Source organism: Scyliorhinus canicula, chromosome 1 (genome assembly GCF_902713615.1).
Source record: "Scyliorhinus canicula chromosome 1, sScyCan1.1, whole genome shotgun sequence".
NCBI lineage: Eukaryota > Metazoa > Chordata > Chondrichthyes > Carcharhiniformes > Scyliorhinidae > Scyliorhinus > Scyliorhinus canicula.
In genome coordinates, this window is record NC_052146.1 from 219970098 (window position 1) to 219997203 (window position 27106).

Below are 27106 nucleotides of genomic sequence, written 5' to 3' on the forward strand. Positions count from 1 at the left end.
ATTCTCACGTCCTTCAATATCTATGGATGATATACATCCGGTCCCAATGCCTTGTTAACCTTCGGTATCGAGAGTCTATTCAACGCTTCCTCCTTATCAATTTTGTCCCCTCTTATGAATTAAGCTTGTTTGGCTCATGTTAGGCTTGGTCCTCAGAGGTGCTCACTCTATCATTCTCCATCCATTTACTCCAGGAAAGGCAACTTTATAGATTGCATCTGATGAAGGAATGAGTTGAATGGGTTGATTCATGTCAATTCTTAACTAAATTGGAATTTTTTTGTTCTTTTAGACAACATCAGGTGAAGATGTACGTGACTTCACCAAGGTGCTGAAAAATAAGTTCAGATCAAAGAAGTACTTTGCCAAACATCCCCGCTTGGGTTATTTGCCAGTGCAAACAGTCCTAGAAGGCGAGAATCTTGAGATGTAAGTTTGATAATGTGAGATTTGCAAATGTATAAATTGCTGTTTGTGGAAAGTATTGCAGCATAGTTCGTCCTGCAGTTAAGAGTGAGAAGGAAGTTTATCATCTGTGTGTATATTGCAAATTGCACAATACAGCAGGAAATGGGGATTAGATGGAAGCACTGGTCCACTTTGAACTACACTCCAAAAAAATTGCAATTACTCACCCAGGGAATGCATCTACTAAGGGCCAGTTAATTGAAAGCAGCATGCAGCTTTCTTAATTATTTTATCTTCCTCCTCTCGTTCCATCCCTCTCTCCTTCAAATCTTCCATCATCACCCCAATCCTCAAAAAGCCCAACCTGTGAACCCTTCACCCCTGCAAACTGCCATCTCATCTCCAACCTCCTTTTCCTCTCCAGACTTTGCCTTCTAAAGTTGTGCCCATCTTTCTTGGAATTTCATGTTTGAATCCCTCTAATCACGTTTACCCCCCGACACTCCACTGCAATTGTTCTTATTAAAGCCATAAATTACATTTTATGTGACTGTGATTTCTCCTCATCATTCTCGACCTGTCTGTAGCTTTTGACACGATTGATCACATCATCCTCCTCTCTACAGTCGTCGAGTTGTGCGGAACTACACTTGCATGGTTCCATTCTCATCTAATTACAGTCAAAGAGTTTCCATTGGTGGCTTCTCTTCCCATTCCTGCACAGTTACCTCCCTTGGACCCTTCCTATTGCCCTTCTACCTGGCTTCCCTCAGTGACATCATCCATAAACATTTCAGTTTCCACATGTACAATCTTGACATCTAGGTCTACTTCACCGCCGCCTTTCATCTCCCCTCTGTTTCTGACTGGCTGTCTGACAATCCAGTACTGGATGAGCAGGAATTCCTTCCAGCTAAATAAGGGGAAGATTGAAAACATTGGGTGGAATCTAATGCTTTTCCTGTGATGAGTAGGTGGCATGGGGACACTTAATCAGGCAGAAGGGTGGGGGCATCCTCTGCCCCAATTAATTTGGTGGTGGGAAGATTCTTGGATATCTTCACTGCCCTGCTGTCAGTCGAGGCCCTTAAGTGGGCAATTAATGTCCATTTTAGGACATCATCCCATCGCTGCCGGAGTACAACCAGCGACAGGCGGGGGACCAACCATGTGCAAATCTCAAAAAACAAACCTTGTCAGGTTGCTTGTTGACTTCATGAGGAGGACCCTCGTTCAAAGACACTCAGTGCCTGGTCGAGGGACATGGTATCAGGAAAGAGGGTGTCCTGCTGAGAACCACTCCCTGCCCTTACTCTTAACACCTCTCCCTCCCCGTGTTAGCCCTCCCGTTATTAGGCACTTGTTTCCTGAGTTTCTGGACAATCCTGCAGCTTGGGTGGGTGCATTACCAGGAGCTGCCTCCACCTTCCTCGTTTCACTTGTCATGACACCCTGGGCTAGTGCACAGTCAATTCCAGCACCACTTGACATTGAGCCACAACACGGGTGAAATTAGATCTTATTTAAAGTACCTGACGTCCTTGGTTGAGCCCGCTAAACAACATTTACCAGGTTTCTAACTTTACAACACAAGTAAACTTTTATTAAGTACAGTATTACAATTAAATGGCAGAAAATGTAACTGCCCATCTACTACCCCTTTCCCAACTCCCCTTTCTAACCACCCCCAATCTCTATATTCGGACGCACGCACACGCACACACTCACACAAACAACACAGAGGCGAGGGACAGGGTTGTGGAAATGGGAAAAAAAATAATAAAAATGAGAGGATAAGGATCTTTCATGCACTGGGATAACTTCCAGTTACTGTCTTTCTGAAGTTGAGGCTTTCATTTTGGTACTTCCTCCTTCTAGGCTTGCGATGGTTTTCTCTGGCAAGATTGCCTACCTTCTCTGAAGGCTCAGCATCATTTCAGGTTCACAGCAAAGGTTGTAGCAGGCATTCCTGTTTTCAGCACAATAAAACAGCTCTTCTACTTCAGCAAGCAGCAGACGGCGTTCCTTTCACTTCCAAGACCTGAACACGTCTGTCCAATTCTCTCAGAAGCATCCAGGAACCAATCACTGACATTTGTCAGGCAGGACACTGTCCCTGGCCAACTCACCGGTTCTAAGTTAACTAATCAAACCAACCTCTTCTAAAAGCGGTTCCCAAGATCCACCGGTGCCGAGCAGTCCGTTCTCTCGTCTCCAAAAACAAAACCTGAGAACACAGTGTCCTGGCAAGCAAGCTGCATCAAATGTGTCTTCTGCTTAAGGCACATTGTGATTATTGGTCCACGGACCAAATTAATGAAATAACAAAACAAATGGGAACAAAGGAAATAAACAGGCAGGACACTTACACAATGCCAAACAATGCACAGCTGCTGGCCCGATTTACACGTAATACAATTGGTCTTCCCAAAAAGAGGCCCATGTCGCCTACATGAAATACCATCTTATCTTCGGTCCTTGCATCATTCCCCCACAAACAACTCCAATCCTTTCCCTGGCAACTCATCTGCACACCTAGTCACCTCCTCAAAATATTCACTCAAATGTATTAGACATGATCTCCCCCTCCCCGAGAAAGCCATGCTAACTATCCTTGATCAATCCTTGCCTCGCCAAATGGCGATTAATTCTGTCCCTCAGGATTTTTTCTAATAATTTCCCTACCTTTGATGTTAGACTCACAGGCTTGTTTTTTTCCCTAATTCCCTTCTTGAATACTGGTACCACATTAGCTGTCCTCCAGTCCAGGCACCTATCCTGTGTCCAGGGAGGATTTTAAAATTAGCGTCATAGCCCTGCATTCCTTTCCTAACACAGCAACCGAGGTGACATCACATCTGGGCCTAGGGATTTATTCACGTTTAAGCCCACTAAAACCGCTAACACCTCCTCCCTCTCAATGCAAATCTGTCTCCTTCCCTGTTTTCTACACCTACATTGTCCTTCTCCATACTGAACACAGATGCAAAATACTAATTTAATACCTCACCTACATCTTTCTGCTCCACACACACATAACCACTTTGATTCCTAATGGACCCTGCACTTCTCCTGGTTACCTTGGGCTGGATTCTCCGACCCCCGCCGGGTGGGAGAATCGGCGGGGGTCGGCCTGAATCCCGGCCCTGCCTTCCTCCAAATTCTCCAGCCCTCCAAAAAGCGGCCCAGCGTGAATCGCGCCACCCGCCTCAGAGAATGGCAGGGACCAGCGCGACTCAATGGGCCCCGGGGCTGCCCGAATTCTCCTGCCAGCGATGGGCTGAAGTCCCGCCTGTTTGTTGCCAGGCCCGCCGGCGTAAATTGAAGTAGATCGCTTACCGGCAGGACCTGGTGGTGCGGGCGGCCTCCGGGGTTCTTGGGGAGGGGGGGGGGGGGGGGGTGCGCAGGGGGATCTGGCCCCGGGAGGTGCCCCACGGTGGTCTGGCCTGCGATCGGGGCCCACCGATCCGCCGGCAGGCCTGTGCCATGGGGGCACTCTGTTGTTCCGCACCGGCGGCTGTAGCAGTCCTCCATTGCCGCTGCAGAAACGAAGCCCTCTGGGCATGCGCGGGGATGACGCCAACACACGCTGGCGCTCCCGCGCATGCGCCGGCCGGCTGAGGCCCTTCGCCGATGGTTGGCGTGGCACCAAGCCCCTTTCCAGCCGGCCGGTGGGGCGCAAACCACTCCGGGACGGGCCTAGCCCCTGAAGGTGCAGAGGATTCCGCACCTTTGGGGCAGCCCGCTGCCAGAGTGGTTCACGCCACTCCGTCTCGCTGGAGTTGCCCACCCCGCCAATTACGGCAGAATCCCGCACCTTATTGCCCTTAATTTTGTTACAGCTCCAGTTGACGTTATAACTAAACGGGAAGGTCCAAGAATGGAATCCTGGTTCAAAAGACCATAACTTTTCATTTTCTTTATGAAGCATGGGGGGAACAGAGTCATAGGTCCACTGATTAGTTTACACAACAAGAAAAAACGGTTATTAAACATGAAAAATTGGATTAGGATATAAAATACCTTTACTCTTCCCACCCCCCCTTAGTGTAATAATTACATGCAGTTTTTAGGATTAACTGGATTACGAAGTACATTTTAATCTACAATGGTCTCATTAACCCAAAGTCATTTTTAAGCACATAGGGTGAAACTCCACTTTGAACCCCAAGCGCATATTTGTGAATGTCTTCCCAGAATCCTCACAGATGATTGTCACATGAGAGTTTCCAAATTGCACTCCCAAAAACACACTTTAAAGTCTTCTCTAATAAGTATGCTTCCCTTAGTAGTTTTCCAGTGACAACTTTTGAACAAAGCTTCATCTCCACTATGAATAATAGTAATTCATTCAGATGTATGAGAATTAAGGGACACTTGGGGTGCGATTCTCCAAGTCCCGCACCGGGCCGGAGAATTGCCGCAACCGCGCCACGACGCCGGCGCGTAATTCGCCGAGCTGCGGAGAATCGGCGCCATTTGCACGGGCACATTTGGCGCGGCGCCAGCCGCGGGCCATTGGAATCGGTGGTGCCGCCGATTTTCCAGCCCGGATGGGCCGAGCGGCCGCCCCGATACGACAGAGTCCTGCCGATGCCGTTCACCCCTGGTCGCTCGACGGGAACTCTGCGGGAACGCTCGGGTGGGGAGGGGGGCTCTGATGGGGTCTGGCCCGTGATCGGGGCCCACCAATTGGCAGGCCGGCCTCTCTCTCTCTCTTTCCCCCCCCCCCCCCCCCCCCCCCCCCCGGGCCTACTTTCGCGGCCGGCACCGACCCCATGTTGGGTCGGGGCCGGTGCGCGTAAGATGTTCCCCGTGCATGCGCAGGATGGCGCGGCTCAACTACGCATGTGCAGAATTGAGCTAGCCCAACTGCGCATGCGTGGGTTGGCACGCCGGCCATTTGGCGCCGCGAAAGGAGACTGGAGTGGCGTGAACCGCTCTGGCGCCGTGCTGGCCCCTGTATACAACAAGCTGTATTTATTTGATGGGCAGTCATAGATTTATAGCGAACTACAGACTCCAAAGTATTCAGGTTTATATCTGAAGCAACAAGGTGAGGTATGTGTCCATCTCCTGCACCATCTGCTATGAGTAGCTGCTGTGACGAGGACATTGTTTAACTTTCCAAAGGACATTGACAAGTTGGTGGAGTGGGCAGATAGTTGGCAAATGCAGTTCGTACGGAGAAGTATGAGGTGATATATTTTGGAGAGGCAGAATTAAAAAAAGGAGTGAAATTCTTAAAGGGTTACAGGAGCAGAGTGACCTGGATATATATATATATATATATGTATAGACCATTGAAGGTGGCAGAACAGTTGGAGAGAGCAGTGAATAAAGCATACGGTATCCTGGGCTTTATTAATAGGGGCATAGAGCATAAGACCAAGGGTGCTATGCTCAACTTACACAAAACACTAGTTAAACCTCAGATGGAATGGTGTGTACAGTTCTGGGTGCCACACTATGGGAAGGCTATGAATGCATTGGAGAGAGTGCACAAGAGGTTTACAAGAATGGTTCCAGGAATGTGAAACTTCACTTATGAGGATAGGTTTGGGACTGTTCTCCTTGGAGAGACGAAGGTAGAGAAGAGATTTGAAAGAGATATTCAAAATTATGAGGGTGTTGGACAGAGTAAATAGGGAGAAACTTCCTGCTCGAAAAAAAGATCAAGAACGATAAGAGCATAGATTTAGGCCAGGATTCTTCGTTTGGGAGACAATGTTCTCCTGTGCGCCTGAATTGCACTAGTTTCACGATCCCCTTATGGTCGCAAAGCAGGATGCAATTCCTTATTCCTTGCTATGCAAATTTATGCATGGCGTGGAATACAAGGGGTTCCCATCTTGCTGCCACCTTGAACTCCCTGTGCGGGGTCACCCTATTAGAGAGGTCCCGGGGGGTTTGGTCACCCCCATACTTGTGGGTGGGGTGGGCACCCAGGCAATCTGGGGTTAGGGACTGCTGTGCAGAGTTTGGGGGGGAATGGCCTTGCAATGTCTGTGCAGCTGTGACCCTGGGGAGGTGGACCTCGATGTTGGCCAAGAGGGCTACATCAGGGCCATGATTATAGAGACCACAAGTGAACCTCACCCACATAATTCCCGGCCGTGGGGACTGGAGAATCACGGGAGGGCGGAGCATAGGGCGCGGGCCTGCTAAATAGATGCAAATGCATCATTATGACCTATTTGCATTTATTTCCATGTTCCCGCTGGTGTGTGGCGTGGAACTTGTTCACGCCACCAGCGAGGGATCTGAGCACTTCATGGCGCCGATACCGGTTTTACCCCAAAGCCCGATTCTTCGTCCCATCGGGGGACGTATTCTGGGCATCCTGGGGACGGAGAATCCTGTCACTTACAGTGATTTGCAAAAGAAGAGTTGAGAGAAAACCTTTTGACACTGCAAATGGTTAGGGCCTGGAATGCAGTGCCTGGAAATCTGATTAAGGCAGGTTCAATACAAACATTCAGGAGGGCATTAGATGATTATTTGAATATAGAGACAAATGAAATGAAAATCGCTTATTGTCACAAGTAGGCTTCAATGAAGTTACTGTGAAAAGCCTCTAGTCGCCACATTCCGGCGCCTGTTCGGGGAGGCTGGTACGGCAATTGAACCATGCTGCTGGCCTGCCTTGGTCTGCTTTCAAAGCCAGCGATTTAGGTTGAGGAAAAGGCAGAGTAATGGCATGCAAGTCATTTTTGAAGTCATTTTGCCGTTTTGAAGAGCCGATGCAGACATGATGGGCAAATGGCCTCCTCCTGCAGTGTAACAATTCTGTGATTCTGTGCTCACAGCCACATGTTTCAATACAGAAAGGGAACTTTGTGCCGATGCCAAACATGACTCATATCAACGATGATCACAAAAGAAACAGTTGTTCCTGTCCTGCTGTTCAGCAGAACAAGTGTGTCAATGGGTCCAAACTGAAAATATGAGTATTTAATTTGTTTACTAGCAGTAGAGAAGAGGCAGGCATTTAGAGATTGGTTTGGTACTGGACCTTTCAAGCTAGAAACATCTAAAGTTTGGTATCTGTTCTGTGCTGGAGAGGAGAAAGTGAAAGGAAGAAACATAAACTCATAAATCTGAGTTGAGGAAGAAAGGTTTGTGAAAGACTGGTTAGTGTTATGAAAACAAATGGAACAATAGCAAAACATAAAGTAGGAAAACACATTTGGGTCGATTGGGGAAAAAGAGAGAACACGACTATCGATACTTTTCAAAAGTGTATTAAGAAATTAAGATTATTAGCTATCCAAAGGCAAAAAAAATTAAAGATTGTCAAATTAGACTTAGTCGCAATAGCTGTTGTGTCATCTTTGGCAGATATTTGTTTTGCCGCTGCTTTCTTAGTGCGGTTCTGAGTTGATAATCAGCATGTGCATTGAGGATATGATTCTACTTCATTGTCAACATCACTTTTTGAGTGGCATTAATTATGATCTGTGGTTTTCTCCTCTTTTCTCTTCCAGCCCCGTCACGCTCATCAGTATGTGGCCTGAACAGTATGAGTGAGTATTTATATAACATTGTTTTGAGAGTTATCTCATTTTAATTTAATAAAAATTTATAGGAGAACAAATATTCCATCTGTGTTATGTGAGATGGCTTTCTCCTTTTCCAAATCCCAGTTCTTCAAAAGTAAAATTGGTCACCATTTTAGAAAGAAGTATTGCTATCGTAAATGATTAAGATGTGGAGATGCCGCCGTTGGACTGGGGTGAGCACAGTAAGAAGTCTTACAACACCAGGTTAAAGTCCAACAGGTTTGTTTCAAACATTAGCTTTCGGAGCACTGCTCCTTCCTCAGGTGAATGAAGAGGTCTCTTCATTCACCTGAGGAAGGAGCAGTGCTCCAAAAGTGTAAATAATTAAGTGATTACGATGGTGTAACGACCCCCAGTGTTGCATCCTTCAGGAGCAAGGTGTGGAACTGATGTGAGCAGCATTGGAAATCCTGAATATGGTCCAAGGATTTGCCGTAAGCTACTGGACAGAAAGCAAATGCCTCACATTTCCACTTCAATGCTGTAATTTGAGCCATGAAAATGTCACTGCTGCTTAACATTCGATAATGCAATGGATAGTTAGTTCTAGCTTAATTTCTACTTCAAGTTCTGATACTTTCTATTCCAGTATATTATTATGACCTAATTTCTTCTTTAATTTACTTCAAGCCCACTTAAGTAATGAAGCAACATTGTCATTTTGCTATTTCTAACTGAAATATTGGCCGTCATATATTTTACTATTTATTTTCAGCCCTACACAGTCTCCACAATTGTCCCAAGATGACACACATTCGAGGATAGAGCATTACGCCAACAGGTAAAAAAAAAAATTGCCATTGCTCCATTGAAATTCTTCTATTTTCCTGTAGGATGTGAAGGAATGAAACTGATTTCTGTTGTGAACAAATGCAAAATCCCTTACGTTTTCATAGATCCTTGTGTTGGCCTCATATTAAGTGTTGCACATTTGCAGTCAAAAACATACTTGCCATTGGGGCGATTTTCCGGCTGCATTACATCCGGCATAAATCCTGTTCTGTTGAGAAAATCTGGCATGAAGCCCAAAACCAAATTTGTGCCAGGCGCAAATCACTTTCCGATCTTCCCAGGCCCTTCACATTGGTGTGATCCGGATCTCATCCAGAAAGGGTGAGAATGTGATTAGCATGCATTTGACTTCATTGTAATCTCATTAGCAAGATTAAAGTAAGATGTTCCGGCCTCTCAGAACCTTCCCGCCTACCAGCGGAATGTCAAGCGGGCACCAATTACCAATGGTCTTTACAAATGGGGACCAGGAGCCATGGACTCCGAGATGGAGAAAGGAGGTGAGTACACCTCTCCACTTAGTGCCAGGGTGCACCAGGGCAAAGCAGCCACTGGCCATGTGCCATGGGGGGGGGGGGGGGGGGGGGGGGGGTCCTTCAAGGGAATTATGAATTAGGAAGCTCAGGCTAGACTGGAGGGGATAAGGTTAGGGGTCTCCCCTGGGATGAGAGTCGTGCTGGATCTGTAAAGCCTTGAAGCCTGCTTCCTTTCATGTTTAACACCCCATAACAGCGCACAGCAGCAGCCTGTCTGTACTAAAGTCCTCTCATTGGACAGTGCCATTCTGTAGTTTGTCTCTTGGAGATGCATTTCACACCCCTTGAAATTTCAATGTGCTCTATGGTTTTACTGTTGCAGTATGCCTGCTTTAATCCCCTTGTACTCGGTTGTTTATATTTGATTTCATGCCCCGTTGATTTTTCAACAAGCTCTGTGGTTTCACTATTACAATACTCCTGCTTTATTCCTTTGTACTTGTTTATATTTGATTTCATGCCCCATTGACTTTTACGAGCCTCTGCGGTTTAGCCAGCTGCTGTCTACTTCATAGGTTCTATAGAGATCATTTGCTAACAATGCAATTCGTGCCCCATTAACTATCAAGAGCTTCCTCGCTTGCATACCTGGGGCCTGGCTGAACTCCATTTTTAATCCAATTAGTTTGTTTTTCATTCTCCATTATAACAGAGCTCTCTGGCTTATTTGGGAAGGGTTTTTATCCAAGCTTCTTTAATGGGTATCTTCTCAGAGCTACTGTTGAATTTTCAGGCTGAGCGCCAGAGAGCTGAGCAAAGCCTCTCCGCTTTTTGCTCCTGTTGGCCTGGGGGATGGGGACGGTTGGGCGAAAGGGGGCGGTCACAGACCAGACCCTAATTTATATTAGGAAACTGGACGAGAAACGCAAAAAATGTTTCAATTTGTAAAACTGAGAGGAAAGGACACTTTGCTCCAGGAGTGATTCCACGGACAAATAGGGATGTTTTATATCAGAACGAACTTTGTTATTAACACAGGACTACCCACGTTAGGATCACAGAAAATAGCTTAAATTAAATTAACAGTTGAAGAATTCTTAAAATAAAAGGACTCTACTAACTTATACCTTCTCCACCTCCAATTAAGCAAAGCCCATTACAGGACAAAATCCACTGGTAAATAAAGTTAGCAAACACAGGCATACTCTTGTGTCGAGCTTCCTTGGAAATAGTGCTTGGAGAGCAGACTCCTGCTCCTGGCAACATTTGGCAAAACTGCTGCTCAACTTTAAAACTCATGGTAGACTGCCAAATCTATATCAAACTGCAAAACTACTGACAGACCTGACTCCTCCAGTTATCATTTTTATCCCATTTCAATCCCATGAACCGCGTATCCAAGTCTAACCACAAGGTCTCAAATTATCTACTCTTCAAGGAATCTCCATAAGTTATAAACAAAGTTTAATTAGGCATCCTTTGTAAACAAGTATATGGTTGGAATTAATGATTATCTCACTTTATGATATCTTAATGCACCTTTTACAGACACACTGCCCACCTATATATTAAACTAGGATTTTAATATTTTATATATATATTAACCCAGGCTTTTAAAAACATTGCTGCAATAGGTATATATAATATACTCAATATAAAAGTTTCCTACGTTTATCACAGGAGTAATAAGACTGGTGCCATCCTCAGGGCTGGCTGCATGTAACCGAGAGAGAGAAGGCGAGACAAAGTTCTGGGCGTGAAGGGTGGGTGCAATATGGGATGCGCCATTGGGCTTTAAGTCATACTTCATGCAGCAGCTGCCATGTGCATTAAGTGTAAAGGCGTGACAGCTGTAAGATAATGGGATGCCCAACCCTGAGTATCCATGGTGCCTATTAATGCTGTCCTTCTCTGCTTCTGAGAGTTTTTGTGCCTTCTTACATTCCTGAAAGTCAGGCTTGTCCAACCAATTGCACTGGGGATCCAGGAGCCCTCAAGGCTCACATGGTAAGCACTGCAGTCTCACAATGCCAGGGACCCGGGTTCGATTCCAACCTTGGGTGGCTGTGGAATTTGCACGTCCTTCCCACATCTGTGTGGGTATCCTCCAAGTGACCCGTTTCCTCCCACAGTCAAAAGGTGTGCAGGTTACGTGGATTGGCCATACTAAATTGTCCCTTAATGTCCAAAAATGTGTACGCTATGTGGGGTTAGTGGGATAGAGCGGAGGATTGGGTCGAAGGGTCAGTGCAGACTTGATGGGCCAAATGGCCTCCTTCTGCATTGTAGGAATTCTATGGTTCTAGGTGAGGGTGGGCTATTTTGCCATACGTGAAGACGAACCTGATGAAGGAGCTGTGCTCCGAAAGCTAGTGCTTCCTAACAAACCTGTTGGACTTTAACCCGGTGTTGTAAGGTTTCTTACTGTGCCCACCCCAGTCCAACGCCGGCAGCTCCACATCATACGTGAAGACTGATTAGGTATATGACTTCAGATGGAGCTATTCTCCAAAGTATAAATAATAATGAAAGCTAAATTGTTTTATTATAATTGGATTAATTTTGATTGTTTACTAGAATCTAACAACATTATCTAATGTCTTTTATTCAGGTTGGCACAGATGGAGAGAACAAATGGCTCTCTGCTCACAGACAGCAGCTCAACCACAGGAAGTGTGTAAGTCTTTTGAAGAATTTGAATCATAGAATGGTTACAGCAGAGACAGAGCGCGTTCAGCCTTTCATGTCTGTTGACTCTCCAATAGTAAATCAGCGAGTTCATATCCCCACCCTTTAAGCATAGCCCTGCAAGCTTTTTCTCTTCAGGTGATTCTCTAATTCCCTTTTGAAACACATGATAAAGTCTGCCTCTATCACACTCCGACAGTACGTTCCAGATCCTAACCACTCACTGCATCTAAAGTGTATCCTCGTGCCACTTTTGAAAAACATCTTGTTGAAGGCATTTTTAGTATACTTCATGCCACTGTTAACCGGCTCTTTTGTCCTACACTTTGTATCCTTGTTCTCCAGTTCTTGGTCTTCCACCAATGGGAACAGTTTCTTATCTATGCTGACTAGACCCCTTAAGATTTTGAACAACTCTAAGAAAACTTCTCGAAACGTTCTCTTCTTTAAGGAGAGCAGCTCCAGCTTCTCCAATCTATCCATATAACTTATGTCTCTTTCCTGGAACCATTCTCATAAATCTTTTCTGTGCTTCTCTAATGTCTTTATATCTTTCCTAAAGTATTGTGCCCTGAATTGAATACCGTACTCTATTTAAGGCCAAACTAGTGTTTTGTCTAGGTTCATCATAACTTGCTTTTGTATTCAATACCTCTAGTTAAAAAACCAAGGATCCCATATGCCTGTTTAACCACTTTCTCAACTTCCCCTGCCATTTTTAAAGATTTGTGCACCAATACATTGAGGTCTGTCTGCTCCTGCACTCCCTTTGCAATTATGATTCGAGTTAATCTTAACCCGAACCCTTTATATTTCCTTTTATCATTCTTCCTACCAAAATGTACCCTTTCACACTTTTCTGCATCTGCCACATGTCTGCCCATTGAATCTTCTTGGAGTCTATCACTGTCCTCCTCATAGTTCACAGTACGTCCAAGATTTGTGTCATCTGCAGATTTGGAAATTGTTCTCTGTACCAGTCTAAGTCATTAATATATATCGAGAAAAGTAGTGAACCTAGTACCGACCTCTGGGATCCCCTCTCCACACCTTCTTCCAGTCTAAAAATCAAGATTCACCACTACCCTCTGTATCCTGTCAGTGAACAAATTGCGTATCTATGCTGTCACTGCCCCTTTTATTCCATGGATTTTAACTTTGGTGGCAGGCCTATTTTGTGCTGCTTCATCAAAACATTTTGGAAGTCAATGTATGCCATATTAACCCCATTACCCTCATCAACCCTCTCTATTACATGCATGTTTAGCCCTCGTGGTGATCGCACATGAGCTGGACCTTGGGGGAGTGGTACCTCTTCCTGTTGATGTAGGGCACTCCCTAACGGCCCAGTGTGTACAGGGCGACATGCATTTATTACCCCCTGGACCTGGGTTATCCCAGCAGTGGCGGAGAATCCTGCTGCCTGGCCATCTTGTTGGGCTTGGTCCAGGTCAAAATTTACAGAGTTAGCAGCCTGGGCAAATAGCATGCACTGTGGGCTGTAGCTTGTGAAATGCACACAAGTCCCCGCTTGAACCCTGGAATGACCCTGAGACACAGCAGTTCAGGGCTGTGGTGACCTTGACGGTTAACGGGAGCGGGTATTCTCCTCTTCGTGGTGCCAAGACTACGAGGATATGGCACAGATGCTGCACCATCCCCTTGTTGAGGCAGAACCTCTTGCGGCACATGCTGTCTGTCATCTGCTTGAAATACCAATGATGCCTGTACACCTTGGGCCGTCGCTGGCCTCCCCCTTTGGGCCCCTCCCTAGCCTAAATGGGCAGCCGGGTCCTCGGGGTGTGGGGCAGGGCCCTGCATGTGGGCTTCCGCCTCAAGCCTCTGTTGGCGGTCCTGCCACCGTCTTGTCCATCGTTTGGTCTTCCAGCAACAGTGTGAGGGCACCTTCCGTGGGGTCCAAGATATCATTCACCTCGTGTAATATCTGTAAGGAATTGGAGAGGGTGAGAGACTGACGACCAGCGGTGTCTTCCTCCCCTGCACCCTGCAGTTCTCAATTGCTCTCCCCCTCCCCACATCCTCTGCTATCCAACACACCCTGTCCAAGTACCCGGGCTGGAGTGGGGGCCCCTGTCCCCCGGACACCCGCACATAACGTTACCTGCACTGGGTACACCCACCGTCTGTCCACAAGAATGTCCCCGGTGCCAAGGCCCAGCCCCGGTGTGTTCAGATGTTGGCTGTTGCGTTTGTGGTGTTACTTCCTGCTGTGTCCAGGCATCACGATCTGACTAGGATGCTAGGCAACTCCTACATGTTACATTGCACGCCTCCCCACAGCAATCCATTTGGGAGCTCTGAAGTGCTCACTTACCTACGATTGCCTATTCCCTATTAGCAATAGCCTTAAGCCGCACGACCTCCATTGTCAGTGGGAGTTATGGGTGGTCAGCAGGGGCTGGGGTTGTCTCCATTATGAGTACTCATGATCCACAGCGTGGCACGGTGGACCCGCGGGTTCTGAGACATTACCCCCACCCCTCCCTCCCAAGCCCATGGGCGAGCCTTGCGCCAATGGGCCTACCGCAACCTACGTTGCCACCACAGGGGCTTCCCCCCCCCACCCCAAGCTAAAGGGGCAACAACCTTAGTGCCCCTGGGATCGTTGTGTGGGAGCAAAGATGGCTACTCACCTCCTCGGATCCCCACAGCTGCCATTCCACCAGCTTCATGTTTTTAAAAAGGTGTACTAATTGGCGCTTGCGTGATTACATGTTGGGGAGGCCGTTAGATAGGGGGTCTTTACTGTTAATTGTATGGAGACTGGCTTTAAGTAGTGATAATTTGTTTCTCGCCACGCCACGCCGGGATACTGATTTTGCCAACTGGATTGGGCCGGTTAGATCGAAAACTGATTGACCTCTGGTGAGGTTCTTGATTTTGTCCTCTCCCGCAATCTGACGGCCTTGTCGTGCTCTCACTCAAGCGCAACGCGGCTGTAAAATGGCGCCGGTACACTTTAAGTACAGCCAACCTTTTTATAGCTCCTTTTTAACTCCATGTTTAGCCCATATAATGTCTCAAAATGCCTCCTTTTCGTTATGACTTTTGCAGTTTCTTCTTTCTTGGTAAAGACAGATACAATAATCATTTTATGCCTCAGCCGTGCCAGCTGCCTCCCCCATATATCCTTTTTGGTTCCTAATTAGCTTCACGCCGCCACTTACTACTCTTTAACTAATTATAGATCCTCTTTTAATTCCTCTGAGTTCCTCTCGGGCTGGTTTAGCACAGTGGACTAATTAGCTGGCTTGTAATGCAGAACAAGGTCAACAGCACGGGTTCAATTCCCGTACTGGCCTCCCCGAACAGGCGCCGGAATGTGGTGACTCGGGGTTTTCACCGTAACTTAATTTGAAGCCTACTTGTGACAATAAGCGATTTTCATTTTCATTCGTTCATTTCATGTTAGCTGCTGTTCCCGTTTCTTCTCATAGTGTCTCTTTGCTTTCCCATTTCAATTGTCAATTTTCACTTTCCCAAACCATCACTTTTTTAAGGGCAGCCTGACAGTTTTGCCTGCTAGTCTTTGGTCCCCATTTTCCTGGACCCAATGTGTTCTCATCTGTCTTAAATTGGCCCAACCCCAGTTAATTTTGCTCAGAAATGCTTTGTCCTTTTTATTAGCCAGCGTATATTATGATACAGAGGTCACTGTTCGATAACACTTTCTCCACTGATGCTTTATCCACTTGATCCACCTCATTCCCCAAAACAGATCCAGCAATGCCTCCTTCCTCATTAGACGAGAAACATACAAATCAAGAAAATTCTCCTGTACACACTTCAAATCTTTTCCCCCTGCCTTTGTCAGACTAGACCAGGCGAGATCAGGTCAGGTGATGGTGCTGGGACCCCATTGCCTGGGAAGCAACTGGCTTGTTGGGCAGTGAGAGCCGCTGGAAGGGCTATGGGCCACAGCCCCAGCGGTACATTATAGGTAGAGCTGGTGGAAGCTGTGCAGATTGGGGATTAGAGTGAGGCCTGCGCGATGTGGCAGCAGGCCAGCCTGACGGCCTGGGCTGGGCAGCAGGAGCGAAGAGCTCGGAGAGCTGATTGAGCTTTTCTGCAAACACCAGTACCGAGCTAAGGAGGCCAACTACAAGGGAATCAGACCAGCTCTTCCTCTCCCTGACTGACATGGGGTACAAAGAAAACAATGGGCTGCAGCTGGATTTTTTGTTATTTTTTTCCAAGGTGACTCCAGAGCATGGCGACTCTCTGCAACCCCCCCCCATTAAGATCCACTTCCTACATCTTTTATAACCGTTATTATAGTACGTTCTACGCATTTCTTTATGGAGCAATCTGTACTGTCTAAGTCAAATATACTTTTCAATGTACCTAGGTAGACATGACTATAAATATATCAAATCAAATCGTAATGTTAAAAATGGAAAAAAGCAATGATCCTAGTACCAATCCACGTCAACTATCCCAGTTAACTTTAGAATAATTAAAGTCCCCATTATCACTATTCCATAGCTCTTGTATCTCTGTAATTTTCATACAAATTTGCTCCTTGCTGGCTTATTGAATACATCCAGTCGTGTAACCGTACCTATATTGTTTTCTGACTGTAACCAAATAAATTTTGTTCTCGACCCCTCTAAGGCATTCTCCCTCTCGTTCCCTCTCTCTCGCTCTCTCGATCACTGTAATATTCTCTTTAATCCTTCCTGCCAACTGTCCTCCTATCTTTCCTGAACACCTTGCATCCAAAAATATCAAGTCCGCAGTCCAATTCTTTTTGAGCCATTAGAAGTGGAAAACGTAACACATAATATGATTTATATTGATTACCACTTAAATCATTGAATTTCTGGTAATAGATAAGATACTTATCTATTGCGTACTGAATAAAGTTTATGCTTTTAAGTTGTAATCAAATTCAATAGTGAATTTATTCATAGTTTATCCGGCACGTAGAACAGGAGTTGAGGACATAAATTAACTGTTATACAGGTATAACATAAATTATTTATGCATAACTGAAGAGCTGTAAAATAATTCTGCATTTTATTTTCCTGATAGTGAGGATGAGCACATACTTATCCAACAGTACTGTCTGACACTTGGGAGAGAGTCACCCATAAGTCAGCCCCAGAGTCCTGTGCAGATCCTCAAATCAGTGGAAAAAGAAGAGCGGAGCGAGTTGGAATTCATCATTGCAAATCTCGAAGAGGAGCAAAGGTTGTCACGTTTTATTGTTTACTCTTGCAATGTTTTTTTAATTATACTTATTTTTCCTTTACTCACTAAAAATTCTCATTCATTCTGTGGGACAGTTCCCATATTCCTCCGAGTGACTAATATTCAGACACAACCCTGAACCAAAATGTTCATCACAAACCTTGCCATTCTGGCTGTCAAGGCACAAGAAACCCAGATCCGTTTACACTTATTTGCACTCACTTCTATTTATCACTGCAACTTTTCCCGTTCTGTAACTTCCCATTGAACTCTCCATTCCTCAGACTGGATTTGGTTTGCATGCCCAAACCTCACCCTCATCTGCCCCTACCCCCACCCGTCCAATGACCTGTTGACACTCCCTTTCAAAGCTCATTTGCGAACAATGGTCACTCGCGTGAGGTACTGGAGATCCACAGGGTTGATGAAAGCGTGATCAATACCAAACAAAGTCAATACCTGAAGGAACTCCACTTGTGTAAGATGATGCTGAGTTGGCATTTTTTAAAAAATTTAGAGTACCCAATTCATTTTTCCAATTAAAGGGCAATTTAGTGTGGCCAATCCACCAATCCTGTACATCTTTGGGTTGTGGGGGCGAAACCCACGCAAACACGGGGAGAATGTGCAAACTCCACACGGACAGTGACCCAGAGCCAGGATCGAACCTGGTACCTCAGCGCTGTGAGGCTGCAATGCCAACCACTGGACCACCGTGCTGCCATGTGTTGGTATTTTTTGATGCATCATTCAAAGCTTCCTTGTGTGGCACTATAAATGGAATTCTAGGTACAGGAGGATGGAAGAGGCATTCATAAAGTGAACTAAAATTCTAATTGTTTCTGTAATCACAGAAATCTGCAGGCTGAATATGAACGGTTAAAGCAGCAGCAGATCCTGAGAGATATAAAACCCCTACCATCACCTACCCTCTCATCAAACCAGCAGAATTATCACGATGCTGAACTCCTGGCTGAGGCTAAGCTCCTACGACAACACAAGGGGCGACTTGAGGCCAGAATGCAGATATTGGAGGACCACAACAAACAACTGGAGTCACAGTTGTGCAGACTGCGAAAACTTCTGGAAGAGGTACAACTTAATCAGGCATTCGGGTCGAATGGGAACAAATGGGTGAAGTTACGCACACAACAATTTCCCAGTTATTTAAAGTGTGTTTCATTAATTGACGTTCTGGTCTGTCTTCCAAACTGTCTCTAGGCGTTCCTGGATTGGGTTGGAATGTATGAAATTGAGCTGAAAAGAATAATGAAAATATTTACAGCAGGAATCTGCATTCTTGTGGTAATGGTTGATCTGAATTCAAGGTCATTGCCTGTGCCATTTGAGATACCATAGTAAATCTTGCTATACTTTGCAGAAGTCCTGAAGCCATAAGCCAAACCAGTTGAAACTGAGAATCTGATTATCTGCTCCTGTCGCATAAACTGTTATTTAAAAAAAAATTTAGAGTACCCAATTCACTTTTTCCAATTAAGGGGCAATTTAGCGTGGCTAATCCACCTGGCTTGCACATTTTTGGGTTGTGGGGGTGAAACCCACACGAACACGGGGAGAATGTGCAAACTCCACACAGACAGTGACCCAGAGCCAGGATCGAACATGGAACCTCGGCGCTGTGAGGCTGCAGTGCTAATCACTGCACCACCGTGCTGCCCTTCTGTCGCATAAACTGAGATTATGGAGGATATTTTCTCTGATTTTTCTGCCCTCTGGATTGAGTTGGTCCATGCTCAGTTGCCATTATGCAAATGTTGTTCGCATTATTTATCCATTGAATTGGCAAATCCTTTTTGTGTGTAGTGAATGTCACCTAACTCTTTTTGCCATAAGGGGGTGGGGTGGAGTGGAGCTGATCAAATCTTGACATTTACCATCAGCCACACGAGTTGAGGCTGTGTAAATTGGGTTGTTAATATGTCATTTATGCAGGAGAATTCAAATTTAATTTTTAACAGATGCTGATACAAAATATTTCTCTATCATTTGTGACACAGTAAATTTTCATTGTGATGTAGGCTTGGTCAATATTATTTAAGAATCATTTGTTTAGGTGATGGATGCTGCTTTTCCTTATCAATGATGATTTTTCCATGTGAATATGGTTACAGCTTGAGCTGAACTAAATTTCTCTTGAGTCATTGGAAGTGTAGTAAAGAAATAAATCAACTCTTGTCTAATTCCAACTCACAGCGAGACCAGCTGTAATTACATCCATCACTATGTTTCACTTGAATATCTCAAAATGCTCGCAATACAGATAGAGCATTGCAGTGGTTTACTTGAAACTGCAACAAATGGCACCTAAATAAAATGGACCAAACAATGCACCTTGTGCATCTCAACAATCAAAAGGCGGACATCACTGACTCCACAAACCAGCCACAATGCTTTACCTGCATTGTAGAAACAGGCCAAAGCATTTGAGGTAAATTCAAAATCCTCGGCCCAGATTTTCACAGTCTGACTAGGCAACCTTTAAAATTCACAGGTGGGACCAGATACAGATGTTCCATCCTTTTTTCCACCAGATCCCATTTTGCCAGTATGGGCAAGGCAGGGCATGAATCTCACAGGATGGAAACCCAAACTTAATGCTGAGTTCAAACGGAGTCTAGTTTGACTATTAGGAACATAGGAACAGGGGTAGGCCGTTCAGCCTCTCGAGCGTGTCCTGCCATTCAATGAGATCATCACTGATCTGTGACCTAACTCCATATGCCTGCCTGTGGCCCTCCCTTAATATCTCTGCTTAACAAAAACCCATCTATCTCAGATTTAAAATTAGCAACTGATCTAGCTTCAACTGCTGTTTATGGGAGAGAGTTCCAAACCTTTAAGTGAAGAAATTCTTCCTAACATCTCTCCTGAACAGTCCAGTCCTAATTTTTAGACTAGTTTCAGAATCTTCAACCAGTGTAAATAGTTTAACTTTATCTACCCTGTTATTCCCTGTTAATATCTTGAATACTTTGATCAGATCACCCCTTAACCTTTTAAATTTGAACAAAAATGGGTCTAATTTGGGTAATCTCTCCTCATAACTCAATCTCTGGAATCCAGGTATCATTTTTGTAAACCTATGTTACACTCCCTCCAAAGCCAAAATCTCCTTCCTAAGGTGTGGTATCCAGAATGCTCACAGTACTCCAAATGGGGACGAACCAGGGTTTTGTATAGCTGCAGCATAACCCCTGTGCCTTTATGTTCTAATCCTCTAGATCTAACGCCTAGCATTCCATTCATAAACCCTTTTAGTAGCTCTTATAAGATGCTTTGTGACCCTTTGCTGGTCCTTGTATCTATCCCATTTGTCCAGATCAGTGCTTTTTTGTAACCCTTTCATTTAGTTTTATGCTGTCCTTCACCTCTAGTTGTCCACAGCTGTGTTTTTTGTGAAGTGGAGCCTTCTCCTTTCAGGGATATATACTTGCTCTGTATCTCGTTAAATGTTTTTTGAAATATTCTCCACTGATCTTCAATCGTTTGATCCTGTTTACCATGGACAGCCTCTTCCTCATCCCGTTAAAGTCAGCCATACCTAAGTATAAAATTCTAGTATCAGAAATGTGCTTTTCACTTTCAAACGCTACACTGAATTCAACCATGTTGGGTTCACTACTTGATAAATGTTCGTGCACAGTTAGGCTACTAATTAAATTGAGCCCATTACTCATAACTAAATCTAATATTGCCTGTCCCCTCAAGAACATATTGTTGCAGGAAACTATCCTGGACACATTTCAGAAATTCACTACCTTTCTGATAGGCACTTGCCCACCTCTCCCAATCTATGTGTAAGTTGAAAACCCCCATTAATGCTACTCAGCCTTTGCTACACACATGCCTAATTTCTGCCTTTGTACCATCTAGCGGTTGTGAAGTAGCTGCCATTCATAGAAGCATCGAATCTTTTACATCTCAACTGATTAATCTCTTCTAAAAACAAGGAGACATCTGTTCATAGCCCTATTTTTTTAATAGCCTCGAAGTAGCCAATCAAACTGCAAATGCAGGACACACTGCTGAAATAGTCGTACCTTTTGAAACTCAACCAGGCTTTTGGGGAAATGTGAACAAATTGAAACTGTCTGAACAGATGCTACAGCCAGCTGGTCTGTCAATCCATACTATTCCTTCAACTTTGAGGTGCATTTGAAGACTTTGGAATATTTTCAGTTTATTTCAAGATTGCTGTAAACTAAGACACATTCTGGGCTGGATTCTCCATTTGGGAAGACTATGTTCATCTGCCAGAGCTGAATCACTGGTTTTTCGCACTGGCTGTAGGAGTGATGGCCACAAGAAATTCGCTCTCCCCAGCCATGCAAATGTATATTTGGTAGGGATCGCAAGGGATTCCCATTTTATATCATGATCCAGCGGCTGTCCCCTCCCCGCAAATCTGGTCCCCGTCCCCCGCTGACAAGTAGGAGCATCCTTTCCCCCCACCCCCCTTTCCCATGCAGAAATTGCTGGGTCAACCACCTCCCTCACAGTATGCATCCATGTGGGAGACCTGACTCCCCCACCGGAGACCCCCCCCCAATCAGGGGACCCCGCAATGCCAGAGATTCCCCTCCCCATAATAGAGACTCTTTCCCCCCCTCCCCCCATCAATCACCCTTGCCTGCAAACTAAAGGGCAGCCCATGCAGAAACGATAAAAGGAAATACTGTGTATTCATTTACCTGTCCCTTATACCTACTGCCTCAGACAAATGTCTAGAATGCAGCAGTTATTAATTAATAGAAATCCAAGGCCACATCACAAGGCTTTAAAACCCCTCAGACCCTTTGATCTTCAAAGAGAAAGAGCTTTTAGTAGACTGTAATTGATAGCTTCCTGACAGCCAGATAACTGGATTTTTATTTTCCTTTCCCTTCACACTTGAATGTATCTCAAATGCCCTGCTTTCACTTCCTCTTTTTCTCAGCAGAAGGTGCTTAACTCCTTCTGGTGTGGTCAGGAGCTGTCAATCATAGCTAGATGTTTATAAACATTGTTCACTGCAGTCTCTGCTGGGGTGGGGGAGAGCTGATGGTTAGGTTCACAGCAGGTTACGTAAGATGCTGCCCTTTGGCTTGCAGGGGTGACTGATGGTGGGGGTGAGGTCTCTGTTATGGGGGGGAGGTCTCTGTTATGGGGGGGAGGTCTCTGTTATGGAGGGGTTCTCCTGATGAAATGAAATTGAAAATTGCTTATTGTCACGAGTAGGCTTCAATTAAGTTACTGTGAAAAGCCCCTAGTCGCCACATTCCGGGGAGGCTGGTACAGGAATCGAACCGTGCTGCTGGCCTGCTTGGTCTGCTTTAAAAGCCAGCGATTTAGCTCAGTGAGCTAAACCAGCCCCTATATAGATACTGTATAGAGATAGAGGGAGTCTCTAATATGGGGGAACCTCTAACATGGAGGAGGGGGGGGGGGGGGGGGGGGGGATGCTGGGCAGGATTTGCATTGTGGGGTAGAATGGGCCCTCCAATGGACTTTGGGGACCTACCTTAAATACTTACCCCCTTGGCCCATCATAAGGTCCACTGTGTCAGGGCCACACCGGCAAATACTTTCACCAATCCACGGCAGCATTAATCTTTGCCCAGAGAGTGTGCAGTTTTTCACCTATTTGCAATCTCCTGCTAGTGCGGGGCGCAAACCTCGATGCTGCCACCAGTGGGGCACCGGAACATCGCAAACAGATCTGTGCCTGGCGCCAATCCCATTTTTTCCCCCGACACTCTGCGGCATCAGGAACTCCACTACCAGTGGCGGGCAGAAGTGAACCCCCTCCTCTATGCAGTAATCAGAAATCAGTCATTTTTAGCAGCTGCTTAACAGACTGTGAACCTATATTGCAGTTTAACTTGGCTGAGATAAATGTTTCATTACCAGGAGCAGAGTTCCTGGTAGCTGAGATAACTGGTCATTAATGTCTTGCATCTTATTTTTAATGAGAATTTGAGATGTAATCTTCCTTTGAAGACTGCAACAGGATTTGTGCATCATCAGAAAATGCCTTTTGGCATTCCTATGCATGACTATAACTGCAAATGTAATGAACAAGGCCAGGGAGACCATGGGCAAGAAGGAAGATAAGAAGCCATGTTAGCAGCGTGTTAACCACTTAAGTTCTGAATGCCACTCTGAGTGCCATACTGCACATATTGGCTGCTCATCGAAGCTACTCAATTTGACCTCCTGTTTCCATGACAATGTGATGGGCAAGGTCAGCTATGACAGGGCAATAACAAAACCCTTCCAAGATCCTGCAGTGGAACCAAACAGGTTATGTTTTTGCATTTTTTGGCATATTCTTCTATTTGCTGATCTCCTATACCTAACAGAAAGCATGAAACTACAGGCCAGTTAGCTGAACATTTGTCACAGGAAAAATATTGGAATCTGTTATTAAGGAGGTTATAGTAGACCACATAGAAATTCTCAATGCCATCAGACAGATTCAACATAGTTTTGTAAATGAGAAATCACATTTGACTAATTTATTTGAGTTCTTTAAGCAAGTAAGAAGCAATATGGATAAAGAGGAACTTTTGGATGTGATGTGTTTAGATTTCCAGTAGGCATTTGACAGGGTGCAATATCAAAGATTACTATGCAAAATAAGAGTTCAAGGTTTAGGGGCTAACAGGATCATTTGTAGAAGATTGGTTAGCTAACAGGAAAGAAACAGAGTCTGGAGAAGTGGGCCATTTTCGAGTGGAGTACCACAGGGATCACTGCTGAGGCCTCTACTATATATTATCCATATGAATGATTTGGATGAAGGGACCAAATGTTTATGTGCTAAATTTGCTGATGTCAGACACAAAGGTACAATGGTAAGTTGTGAAGAGGACATGAGGAGTTTGCAATGGGCAACAATCTGACAGGTGGAGTATGATGTGGGAAAATGTGAACTTTTCCCCTTAGGCAGGAGAAATAGTAAAGCATCATGTGTTCTAAATGGAGAGAGATTGCAGCACCCTTAGGTAGAGAGGAATCCGGATGTCTGGTACAGGAATTGGATAAAGTTAGTATGCAGGTACAGCAAGTGATTAAGAAGGCAAATGGAATGTTGCCAGTAATTGCAAGGGGAATGGAATGTAAAAGTAGGGATGTTGTGATAGTCATACAGGGCATTGTTGAGACCACTTCTGGAGCACTGTGTACAGCTTTTGTCTCCTCATTTAAGAAAGGACGTAATTGCATTAGAAGCAGTTCAGAGAAGGTTCAGTCAACTGATTCTTGGCATGAGGGCGGCATTGGCAGTCCAGATGGCCAGAGAAGGCGACGGCAGCAGCAAAGTCGGCAGAAGCTCGAGGCGGCTCAAGGTAGTTTGGCGGGGGCCAGGCATGGGCACCGCCTCTGGCTCGAGGGTAGGGTGCAAAGGTGGGTGCCATGGTATACTGAGACACGGGCATGGTATTGTGCCAGGGTGGAGGCTGAGTGGCCTTACTTCTGCTCCTAATCTATATGTTCGTATTGTCCCTTCCTTCATCGCCTGCGTCATCTGTAAGTCATCTGTAGCAATCTTCTACAATGTTGTCCCTCTGAGCTGCCTGTTTTGAGCTACATGCATCCCATGGGTCGTTTTACTTGACCCCGTATTACGTCACAGAGATTCTACTTTATAGAAAGAGGCCATTTGGTCCATCGAGTCTGCACCGAAAGACCACCCTACCTAGGCCCAATAACCCTACCCTGTAACCTCTCCCTAAGGGGCAATTTAGCCTGTCCAATCTATCTAACCTACATATCTTTGGACTGTGGGAGGAAACTGGAGCACCCGGAGGAAACCACGCAGACACGGGGAGAAAGTGCAAACTCCACACATGCAGTCACCCAAGGTGGGAATTGAACCTGGGTCCCTGGTGCTATGAGGCAGCAGTGCTAACCACTACACCACCAAGCAAACGCGATCTCATTTCCTACCCCTCCAATTCAATCAATAAGATGGAGTTGGAACAACATGGTAAATTCTCTGATAAATATTCAGTTTTAATTGGTGTTTTGGTTCAATTTTCCTCAAGCAAATAATTGGGAATGCTAATTTGGAATGCTACTCCCAGTCTATCACATTGTAACCCAGGTGAGACATGTGGAGCTGGGACCACATAGATCACTAATGTAAACCAAGCAATCATTACAAACAGGAGTCAATAGCTTATGTTAGCTGCCTGCCTTATTTCCACATAGAGGATGGTATTTTCTTTAATAATACATTCATTCATTTATTACAAAATACTTCATTTGACTTTATTCCCACTGTAGACACCAACTGCTGAAGAATGCTACATACCATGTCCTCTATCTGAGTAAAAAAATATTTATGGACTGTAACAAATGGTGTTCCAATGATGACCAATAACCTATCAATACTCTTTAATTACTTTATCAAGTAAATTTTCAAATCCCTGTGAGTCTTATTAACATTTATAGCAGTAGTGTTTTTATTACTGTGTGACGTCTACTGTTGCAATTTCTTTATAGCCATTAACAGAATCAAAACTGAATGGTGTTACTGCTGTTTCTCCAACTGCATCCTTTCAACTTGCTGAAAATGGTCAAACCTGTAATGAGGACTTCAGCTCACAGACAGGTTAGTAATGTATGAAGAGATTCACATAAAAATAAATGCAAGTTTAAGCAGTACTCCTTAACCCATATACACATTTAAAACAAAACCTGTTGTCAGTATGGTACATAATGGAACATGACATGAATATGAAGAATTGAATGGTAAAAAGCCAAACATCCATCGAATTAAGCCGTCACAATGTACAATCATCCCTATCAAAGAATTGTGTTCAAAAGTATTTAAAGAAAAGGTCAGCATTATTTCTTCCTTCTCCCCAAAGGTTAATGGAGAGAAGTGCTACCAATTTTTATTAATTCTTAAAGGCATTTACTATGGCATGACATTTCATGTTCCAGGAGTGCTGGAATAATGGTGTTCCATAGAGCACTCAATTTGTTGTATTTATTTATTGTAGCATTTTATCCCATGCATAACTATATTTAAAGGTGGATGAACTTCTGCCACCTTACTGAATATTTAAGACTATTTAATTGGAAAGTATGATGCTACAAATTGCATGAATCCAGAGTGCGAAGCATGTTCTATTTTTGCTCCTTACACAAAGGTTTCTCTGTTTTTAAATGAAGCTGTGCTGGAATTGAAACATAGTGTTGGACATGGCTCACACTCAGTGTTCCTTTCAGTGGCACTTAACAGTCTCAGTAGTACCATCATGTATAGGTAAACGATATTGAAGGTCAGGTGACTAATACTGCTCTTCTAAACTTTCTAGTGGCAGGTTAATGACCAGCTGATGTTGGCTGCAGGCCTCCATGACTTTAGAAAGCTGCTTTAAATATCTTTAAAGTACTTTGTAATTTTTATGTTTTCAATGTTTATTCCGCAAGTTCTACATATGTATAGCATTTGTGTGCTTTGATCTGTTAAATCTTTACTGGCCAGAGTTCTGAATGTAGACTGTTTAAAAATAATCTTATTTGGAGCTTATAGAAAACCATGTTCAATTCCGGCCTCAGGTGTATGTGTGGTGTTTGCACATTCTCCCCATATTTGGGTGAGTTTCCTCCAGGTGCTCCCGTTTCCTCCCACAGTCCAAACATGTGCAGGTTAGGTGGATTGTCCATGCTAAATTGCTCCTTAGTGTTCAAATGGTTAGGTGAGATTACTGGGCTACGGGGATAAGGTGGAACGTGGGTTTAAGTAGGCTATCCTTTCCAAGGGCCGGTGCAGACACAATGGGCTGAATGGCCTCCTTCTGCACTGTAAGTTCTATGTCTAAGTTTCCAGTCTGGAGGCTGACAGAAAACACTGCATTCACATTTAAACCATTTGGACTTTTCAACTTCTCTATTTTAATCAGCTGGAATCTAACATATGCATAACCTACTGAGAATACTCATATAGAATCA

At 44.7% G+C, this 27106-nt stretch overlaps 1 protein-coding gene across 1 annotated transcript in view; it reads left to right on the forward strand.

Moving 5' to 3' along the window:
• Window positions 1-27106, forward strand: part of utrn (utrophin) — a 560528-nt gene that overhangs the window by 515651 nt on the left and 17771 nt on the right. The window contains 7 exon segments of the mRNA XM_038808060.1: window positions 293-429; window positions 7896-7934; window positions 8686-8751; window positions 11850-11915; window positions 16982-17140; window positions 17995-18232; window positions 25649-25757. Coding sequence (XP_038663988.1) covers window positions 293-429; window positions 7896-7934; window positions 8686-8751; window positions 11850-11915; window positions 16982-17140; window positions 17995-18232; window positions 25649-25757 — 814 coding nt within the window.